The 10,826-nt window shown below is 41.9% G+C and overlaps 1 protein-coding gene across 6 annotated transcripts in view; it reads left to right on the top strand.

Moving 5' to 3' along the window:
- Positions 1-10,826, top strand: part of LOC135518341 (3',5'-cyclic-AMP phosphodiesterase 4D-like) — a 386,883-nt gene that overhangs the window by 337,634 nt on the left and 38,423 nt on the right. For all 6 annotated transcript variants that reach the window (XM_064943444.1, XM_064943443.1, XM_064943447.1 and 3 more), the window contains one exon: positions 7,462-7,574. In XM_064943444.1, the coding sequence (XP_064799516.1) occupies positions 7,462-7,574 (113 nt within the window). The remainder of the gene's footprint in view (positions 1-7,461; positions 7,575-10,826) is intronic.

The raw sequence follows: 10,826 nt of genomic DNA, 5'->3' as shown, positions 1-10,826 counted from the left end.
AACACTCTACTCAGCAACATGGATGTAGTCTATCACAGTGCCATCCGTTTTGTCACCAAAGCCCCATATACTACCCACCACTGCGACCTGTATGCTCTCGTTGGCTGGCCCTAGCTTCATATTCGTCGCCAGACCCACTTGCTCTAGGTCATCTATAAGTCTTTGCTAGGTAAAGCCCTGCCTTATCTCAGCTCACTAGTCACCATAGCAGCACCCACCCGTAGCACGTGCTCCAGCAGGTATATTTCACTGCTCATCCCCAAAGCCAACTCCTCCTTTGGCTGCCTTTCCTTCCAGTTCTCTGCTGCCAATGACTGGAATGAATTGCAAAAATCACTGAAGCTGGAGTCTTAATCTCCCTCACTAACTTTAAGGATCAGCTGTCAGAACAGCTTACCAATCATTGTACCTGTACACAGCCCATCTGTAAATAGCCCAACCAACTACCTCATCCCCATATTGTTATTTATTTTTTGCTCTTTTGCACCCCAGTATCTCTACTTAATCTTCTGCACATCTATAACTCCAGTGTATAATTGCGAAATTGTAATTATTTCGTCACTATGGCCTATTTAGTGCCTTACTTCCCTAATCTTACTATATTTGCACACACTGTATATATAATTTTCTATTGTGTTATTGACTGTAGGTTTGTTTATCCCATGTGTAACTCTGTGTTGTTTGTGTCGCACTGCTTTGCTTTATCTTGTCCAGGTCGCAGTTGTAAATGAGAACTTGTTCTCAACGGACCCACCTGGTTAAATAAAGGTGAAAAAAATATATACAGTGGGGCAAAAAAGTATTTAGTCAGCCACCAATTGTGCAAGTTCTCCTACTTAAAAAGATGAGAAAGGCCTGTAATTTTCATCATAGGTACACTTCCACTATGACAGACAAAATGAGAAAAAGAATTCCAGAAAATCACATTGTAGGATTTTTAATTAATTTACATGCAAATTATGGTGGAAAATAAGTATTTGGTCACCTACAAACAAGCAAGATTTCTGTCTCTCACAGACATATAACGTCTTCTTTAAGAGGCTCCTCTGTCCTCCACTCGTTACCTGTATTAATGGCACCTGTTTGAACTTGTTATCAGTATAAAAGACACCTGTCCACAACCTCAAACAGTCACACTACAAACTCCACTATGGCCAAGACCAAAGAGCTGTCAAAGGACACCAGAAACAAAATTGTAGACCTGCACCAGGCTGGGAAGACTGAATCTTCAATAGGTAAGCAGCTTGGTTTGAAGAAATCAACTGTGGGAGCAATTATTAGGAAATGGAAGACATACAAGACCACTGATAATCTCCCTCGATCTGGGGTTCCACGCAATATCTCACCCCGTGAGGTCAAAATGATCACAAGAACGGTGAGCAAAAATCCCAGAACCACACGGGGGGACCTAATGAATGACCTGCAGAGAGCTGGGACCAAAGTAACAAAGCCTACCATCAGCCTACCATCTCGTCGTGTTTGGAGGACAAAGAATGCTGAGTTGCATCTAAAGAACACCATACCTACTGTGAAGCATGGGGGTGGAAACATCATGCTTTGGGGCTGTTTTTCTGCAAAGGGACCAGGATGACTGATAAATGTAAAGGAAAGAATGAATGGGGCCATGTATCGTGAGATTTTGAGTGAAAACCTCCTTCCATCAGTAAGGGCATTGAAGATGAAACGTGGCTGGGTCTTTCAGCATGACAATGATCCCAAACACACCGCCCAGGCAATGAAGGAGTGGCTTCGTAAGAAGCATTTCAAGGTCCTGGAGTGGCCTAGCCATCCTCCTGATCTCAACCCCATAGAAAATCTTTGGAGGGAGTTGAAAGTCCGTGTTGCCCAGCAACAGCCCCAAAACATCACTGCTCTAAAGGAGATCTGCATGGAGGAATGGGCCAAAATACCAGCAACAGTGTGTGAAAACCTTGTGAAGACTTACAGAAAATGTTTGACCTCTGTCATTGCCAACAAAGGGTATATAACAAAGTATTGAGATAAACTTTTGTTATTGACCAAATACTTATTTTCCACCATAATTTGCAAATAAATTAATAAAAAAATGTTTTTTCTCATTTTGTCTGTCATAGTTGAAATGTACCTATGATGAAAATTACAGGCCTCTCTCATCTTTTTAAGTGGGAGAACTTGCATAATTGGTGGCTGACTAAATACTTTTTTGTCCCACTGTATATGTATGGATCAGTTATAGCCCCATGGTATAAAGGAGAGAAGGAGACATGTTTTAAGTGTTTGGGGACTGTAGTGACTTCTGGGGTGCATTGGTGAGTAATGGTGGTGTTACTATTGGAGTTACGTGGTGAGTGATGGCGTTGGTATTGCAACACCAGTACCAGATGTATACAGCAGAGGGAGACAAAGAGCATGTTTTACACATTGGTGCCCTGTTGTGCTTTCAAAAGCATCTTTAAAGTTGATGATTCAAAGGGCAGTAATACACTGGTCTTTAAGATTTGTTTCTTGTCTTAACTCAGCTGTTTTTTTCACTCCTGCTTGACTGTAATACAGATTTGACCTTGAATACCACTTGCCATGTTATTGTAGGGCTATCATGAACATCTAATGATCCCACACTGGTGTCTCTAGCGTAGCTGACTGACACAGGACTTGTGACGTTCTAAAGTTTGTGTGTGTGTTTTGTACCCGTGCCATTTCCATTGTTGCATAATGAAGTTGTATTGGATCTGTAAAAGAAGCCACTGGGAAAAGTAATGGTACCATTCTAGTCCATTAACCAGAATAATCCAGACCCAGCTTGATCCTTGGCACCCGCTAATACTAATTGATTCCACTTGATTATGTGGAGGAGGAGCTCTAGACTAGACTTCATAGCCAAAAGTTGTGAAGGATCGCGAGCATCTCATTCCAAATTTGTGGGCATTAAAATGGAGTTGGTCCCTCATTTGCTGCTATAACAGCCTCCACTCTTCTGTGAAGGCTTTCCACTAGATGTTGGAACATTGCTACGGGAACTTGCTTCCATTCAGCCTGAAGAGCATTAGTGAGGTCGGGCACGTATGTTGGGCAATTAGGCCTGGTTCACAGTCAGCATTCCAATTCATCCCAAAGGTGTTAGATGGGGTTGAGGTCAGGGCTCTGTGCAGGCCAGTCAAGTTCTTCCACACCGATTTCAACAAACCATTTCTGTATGGACCTCGCTTTTTTCATGGGGGCATTGTCATTCTGAAACAGGAAAGGGCCTTCCCAAACTGTTGCCACAAATTTGGATCACAGAATCGTCTAGAATATTATTGTATGCTGTAGTGTTGAGATTTCCCTTCACTGGAACTAAGGGGCCCAGCCCGAACCATGAAAAACAGCCCCAGAAAATTATTTCTCCACCAAACTTTACAACTGGCACTATGCATTCAGGCAGGTAGTGTTCTCCTGGCATCCGCCAAACCCACATTTGTCCGTCGGACTGCCAGGTGGTGAAGTGTGATTAATTCACTCCAGAGAATGCGTTTCCACTGCTCCAGAGTCCAATGTCAGCGAGCTTTACACCACTCCAGGCAACGCGCATGGCAATTTTTAAATATTTTTTAATTTAACTAGGCAAGTCAGTTAAGAACAAATTCTTATTTACAATGACGGCCTAGGAACAGTGGGTTAACTCCCTTGTCAGCTTGGGGATTCCATCTAGCGACCTGTTTGTTACTGGCCCAATGCTCTAACCACTAGGCTACCTGCCACCCCACAAGCCTTCTTAAGCTCCCGAAGAACAGTTCTTGGACTGAAGTTGCTTCCAGAGGCAGTTAGGAACTCGGTAGTCAGTGTTGCAACCGAGGACAATATGATTTTTACGCGCTACGCGCTTCAGTACTCGCTGGTCTCTTACTGTGAGCTTGTGTGGCCTACCACTTTGTGGCTGAGCCGTTGTTGTTCCTAGATGTGTCCACTTCACAATAACAAATCAAATCAGATGTATTTATGAAGCCCTTTTTACATCAGCAGATGTAAACAGTACTTACAGTTGCCCGGAGCAGCTCTAGCAGGGCATAAATTTGACAAACTAACTTGTTGGCGGGGCCATCCTATGACCTGTGCCACATTGAAAGTCACTAAGCTCTTCAGTAAAGCCATTCTACTGCCAATGTTCTATGGAGATTGCATGGCTGTGCTCAATTTTATACAGCTGTCAGCAACTGGTGTGGCTGAAATAGCCAAATCCACTAATTTGAAGGAGCGTCCACTTATATAGTGTTTATTTAAATAGCCGCCCTCTTTATTTCCAAGTATACCGAAAATATGTGACCATGTTGCCTAATAACATCAATGCTGATGTTGGGGTTAATTAATGTATATGTGTCAATACTGGTGACCCGAAGACTTACTGTAAGTTTAATTAGATTCATAAAGAGAAGTCAGATGTTGATCATATGTCGCCTTATTCAATTACCATACCCCTGTTGTCTTCCATCAAACAATGATGAAGACATGTTTAAAAATTAAAAAAATATCAGCCATCTGAAAAGCAGGGGAAGTGTTCAATTTATGGGGCACCTACATGTCCGTCCCCTATGGTAGTGTTTCCCAACCCTCTCCTAGACTACCCATACACAGTACTGGATCTCTTCCAGTACCACCACACCTCATTCAACTGGTCAACTAATCAGTGGTGTGCTACTACTGCAGTCTACATCAAATAAGGGATTGACTAGTGGAACTTTGGTTGAGATATGAGAAACCCCGAGCTAGCTTACTAACTAGTCCGTTAGCTAATTCTACCAAGCACCACTGTTTTGGTGACAATTGCTTGGGACTCCTGATCCGCTATAGCGCCGGTCCAGGGTTTAGCATGAGCCCTTGCCATTTCCCTGAGAGGGGCGGGCCTGGTGTGTCTCACTGAGCAGGAGAAGAATGCCATTGACGTCAGAGGAGATGTTGTCAGCAAGGACAGAGGACCCCTGCTTCAAGAGGACCCCTGTTTTTAAGCTTCTGAAACCCCCCAGCCACTGACTTTCTGCATAGCCATTTGAAGGACAGAGAGAGAGAGAGAGAGATGCTATTGACGTCAGAGGAGATGTTGCCAGCAAGGACAGAGGACCCCTGCTTCAAGAGGACCCCTGTTTTTAAGCTTCTGAAACCTCCAAGCCCAGCCACTGACTGTCTGCACAGCGAGATAAATAAATACATAGAAAATGGAAGAGAGATGAGGAGAATGCAGAGAGGAGGAGAGAAACAAAGATGGTGATGGAGACGCAAGCAAAGGCTAAGAGAAAGGGGGGGATCCAGAGATAGATGCATTTTTGTTTTCTACTCTGTCTCTTTGTAGCTCTGTCCTCCTCTCACTTACTCTTTCATTGTCCATCACATGTCCATCACCACAGCCTACAGTTAAGAACAAATTCTTATTTACAATGACAGCCTACCCCAGCCAAACCCAGACAATGCTGGGCCAATTGTGGGACTCCCAATCACAGCCAGATGTGATGCAGCCTAGATTTGAACCAGGTACTGCAGTGATGCTTCTTGTACAGAGATACAGTTTCTTAGACCACTGCGCAACTTAGTGGAGTGTGTATATATATATATATATATATATATATATATATATAGCACACACAACTTAAAACAACTCAACACATAGCAGCATTAATATGTTTAGAAGCGTAACTACGCTCCACCACAAATCTTAGATTTAGAACATTTCCAGATGACTAGAGCGTTGTCTGCCCTAATCCAGGATTAGGTAAAAACACAGGGAATATGTGGCTGAGCGGAAATACCCCTACATCACTTCCTAATGAGGATTAATCATGAGGAGGTTTAGCCTGACTGACTACTATTCATAGTTCCACTGGCGGGATGCTCTCAGTGACTGTTTGTGTGCGTGCTTATGTGTTTGTCATCATGTTTTCTTTGTCTGTTTTCATAGTCAGAACCACAAGTCATATAGCCATATCACTGTTCTAGAATATGATTGGAAGGGTTAAATCATGCCTTAGTGATTACATCAAGGAAGGGAGAAGGAAGGATGCGAAGTCTTCGAACAGGATATATCCATCAAACTTAAGCGTTAGATACTAACCTAACTATAGATATAGGAACAGATTACACTAACTATACACCAACTTTAACCATTGGAGGGGATTCAGTAGACATCTGACCCTGTATCAGTGGTTAGGGGCTCAGATCTGAACCTGTGACTCCAGTCCAGTCCGGGTAGTCTGTTACTCCAGTCCGGCTCTTCTTGTGTGCTGAGCAGTGTTTTCACAGGAAGCAAAGCGTTTTCAACTCATGCTTTTTGAGTCAGCCATCTCTCCTATTGACGTATTGCTTTATCCACAGTCAGACCCGCTTGGACCATTTCTCTCCATCTGTCTGACTGTCCATCTGCCTGTCAGAGCAGCGGTCATCGTCATTGTGTCGTCGATGCAGGGAGGACAGGGGATTTGAGACAGAAAATAAACTCAACCGTGGCTCTCTCTGTGTGTGTGTGTGTGTCTGTGGGCTACGAATGTGGTTCTCTGTCTTTGAAGGAGGTGTGTGTGTGTGTGTGTGTGTGTGTGTGTGTGTGTGTGTGTGTGTGTGTGTGTGTGTGTGTGTGTGTGTGTGTGTGTGTGTGTGTGTGTGTGTGTGTTTGGAAGGGGGGTCTTGGCTTTGTCTTAGACTTCTCTTTGTCGATGACTCCTCATCACGGTAGGCTGAGGAAGTTTTCCTGTTTTTGCTTCTGGATATCCCTGGGAAGAGTGTTGATCGTGTAGAGATGTGTGAGACAGATTTTCCTGCTATCCCAAATCTGGGACTCCTCTGGGTTGGATAGAGCACAACTCTTTCCGGACCGTCGAAAGATTTTCGTGTAGGCGTTGGATTCCATGTGTGTTTTTTTGTTTTCAGCTCGTAGAGCATGGGGGCAGCTTTGCTGTGCTTTCCCATCAGGGCTTTTGCAAGGCTGGACTCGTTCTAGTGTGACACTGTGGAACTTCCCCTAGATGTTAGAACTGTGGATTCTAAAACGTCTCACTCTGGATTGTAGAATGCTCCATTGTGGATACCAGAACTACACTCTGTGGAACTTTCTCTTCTTGGGATTCTATAACTACTTCTACTACTACTGTAACTACTCTCTGGAGGACTGAGAGAGTGACTGAAGGGTGATTGTTGGCACTTATGAAAAATACTTAGCTACAGCCAGAGATCATCTCAGAGACAAGTATTTTCCCCTGTTCAATATCTCTGTGGGGAAGCTATCATCACCGTAGACACTTTTTGCTCTTCAAGCCCCTCTAACCATGAAGAGTCACCTATGCATCCACTCAGGCAACCCGGGCATTGCACTCGTCTATGGTATCACCACCGATGAAACGCAAGAGATGACGTCGCACACCCCTGTCAAACGCCTCAAAACTGACCACCACCACTCACCATCCCTACCTGTCCCCGTTCCCCTACCCCCTATTCCCCTTTCCTCCGACCCCTGTCTCCCCCCACCAGAGGAGGCCTACCAGAAGCTGGCCACAGAGACGTTGGAGGAGCTGGACTGGTGCCTGGACCAGCTGGAGACCCTGCAGACCAGACACTCTGTCAGCGAGATGGCCTCCACCAAGGTAGGACCACTATCTACCTAATTATTACTACTCAGACGATCTAGACAATGGGTGAACTGGGTGAACTGCCATAGGTCTGTGGGCATGGCATTGAGTAGTGAATTTAGTTTTGAGATAGAGCTTTACAGTAGACCTACAGGGTCTGGGACCAAGGTCTATGTCTTAAAGTGGGATGGAGAGGAGGACACAGAGTGTGATCGTAAGTGCCCAGTCACCTTCCTCTCTCTGAGCCCAGTTAAACACTTAGATATAAAGAACATCAGCACCATCATGAGATATACAACATAACACAACTACAGCCAAAGGTTATAACTCAAGTTAAAAATCTGACCGTTAATAATAGCCTGCATATGATATTACACCACCCATATGATATTACACCACCCATATGATATCACACCACCCATATGATATTACACCACCCATATGATATTACACCACCCATATGATATTACACCACCCATATGATATTACACCACCCATATGATATTACTACACCACCCATATGATAATACAACACCCATATGATATTACTACACCACCCATATGATATTACTACACCACCCATATGATATTACTACACCACCCATATGATATTACACCACCCATATGATATCACATCACCCATATGGTATTACACCACCCATATGATATCACACCACCCATAATATATTACAATACAACCCGTATGATATTACCTCACCACCCATATAATATTAGCTAATTACCCATATGATATTAATGTACCACCCATATGATATTACCGCACCTATAGGATATTACAGCATCACCCATATGATATTAACCAACCACCCATATGATATTACTTCAGCACCCAAATTATATTACTACACCACCCATATGATATTACTACACCACCCATATGATATCACACCACCCATATGATATTACTACACCACCCATATTTACATTTACATTTAAGTCATTTAGCAGACGCTCTTATCCAGAGCGACTTACAAATTGGTGAATTCACCTTCTGACATCCAGTGTGATATTACACCACCCATATGATATTACTACACCACCCATATGATATTACTACACCACCCATATGATATTACACCACCCATATGATATTACTACACCACCCATATGATATTACTACACCACCCATATGATAGTACACCACCCATATGATATTACACCACCCATATGATATTACTACACCACCCATATGATAATACACCACCCATATGATATTACTACATCACCCATATGATATTAAACCACCCATATGATATTAAACCACCCATATGATATTACACTACCCATATGATATTACACCACCCATATGATATTACTACACCACCCATATGATATTACTGCACCCATATAACGCAGTGCTCATTTAGTGTACCAGACAAAATATTCACAGAACTGAATTTAATCTATGAGTTAATATGGGTGTTTCAGATTGATTCCCATTGTTAATATGGGTGTTTCAGGTTGAATCACATTGTTATTATGGGTGTAGCAGGTTTAATCCCATTGTTAATATGGGTGTTTCAGGTTGATTCCCATTGTTAATATGGGTGTAGCAGGTTGAATCCCATTGTTAATTTGGATGTATCATGTTGAATCCCATTGTTAATATGGGTGTTTCAGGTTGAATCCCATTGTTAATTTGGATGTATCATGTTGAATCACATTGTTAATATGGGTGTATCAGGTTGAATCCCATTGTTAAAATGGGTGTTTCAGATTGATTCCCATTGTTAATTTGGATGTATCATGTTGAATCACATTGTTAATATGGGTGTTTCAGGTTGAATCCCATTGTTAATATGGGGTTTTCAGGTTGAATACCATTGTTAAAATGGGTGTTTCAGGTTGAATCCCATTGTTAATTTGGATGTATCATGTTGAATCACATTGTTAATATGGGTGTTTCAGGTTGAATCCCATTGTTAATATGGGTGTTTCAGGTTGAATCCCATTGTTAATTTGGATGTATCATGTTGAATCACATTGTTAATATGGGTGTATCAGGTTGAATCCCATTGTTAAAATGGGTGTTTCAGATTGATTCCCATTGTTAATTTGGATGTATCATGTTGAATCACATTGTTAATATGGGTGTATCAGGTTGAATACCATTGTTAAAATTGTGTTTCAGGTTGAATCCCATTGTTAAAATGGGTGTTTCAGATTGATTCCCATTGTTAATTTGGATGTATCATGTTGAATCACATTGTTAATATGGGTGTTTCAGGTTGAATCCCATTGTTAATATGGGGTTTTCAGGTTGAATACCATTGTTAAAATGGGTGTTTCAGGTTGAATCCCATTGTTAATTTGGATGTATCATGTTGAATCACATTGTTAATATGGGTGTTTCAGGTTGAATCCCATTGTTAATATGGGTGTTTCAGGTTGAATACCATTGTTAAAATTGTGTTTCAGGTTGAATCCCATTGTTAATATGGGGTTTTCAGGTTGAATACCATTGTTAAAATGGGTGTTTCAGGTTGAATCCCATTGTTAATATGGGTGTTTCAGGTTGATTCCCATTGTTAATATGGGTGTATCAGGTTGAATACCATTGTTAAAATTGTGTTTCAGGTTGAATCCCATTGTTAATATGGGTGTTTCAGGTTGATTCCCATTGTTAATATGGGTGTTTCAGGTTGAATCCCATTGTTAATATGGGTGTATCAGGTTGAATCCCATTGTTAATATGGGTGTTTCAGGTTGATTCCCATTGTTAATATGGGTGTATCAGGTTGAATACCATTGTTAAAATTGTGTTTCAGGTTGAATCCCATTGTTAATATGGGTGTTTCAGGTTGAATCCCATTGTTAAAATTGTGTTTCAGGTTGAATCCCATTGTTAATATGGGTGTATCAGGTTGAATCCCATTGTTAATATGGGTGTTTCAGGTTGAATCCCATTGTTAAAATTGTGTTTCAGGTTGAATCCCATTGTTAATATGGGTGTATCAGGTTGATTCCCATTTTTAATATGGGTGTTTCAGGTTGAATCCCATTGTTAATATGGGTGTTTCAGGTTGAATACCATTGTTAATATGAACATGCTTACAGCACTGCTGTCTTGGGTTATACCACTTCCTACTCTGTCCTTTACATGTGGTTGCTTGTTGATGCTTTTAGGTAGCTCGAATCTCCAAGTGTACATCTCTTATGTCTAGGTTATGTACTGATGTTATGTACTTTATGTATGAGTAAATGTTCAATTTATTGTTTAGCTGTGTGTTCTGCCCTGGGAGCAAC

This window comes from Oncorhynchus masou, chromosome 28 (genome assembly GCF_036934945.1).
Source record: "Oncorhynchus masou masou isolate Uvic2021 chromosome 28, UVic_Omas_1.1, whole genome shotgun sequence".
Classification (NCBI taxonomy): domain Eukaryota; kingdom Metazoa; phylum Chordata; class Actinopteri; order Salmoniformes; family Salmonidae; genus Oncorhynchus; species Oncorhynchus masou.
Note: the sequence above shows the minus strand (reverse complement) of the source record. Positions and strands in the feature narration are given on the sequence as shown.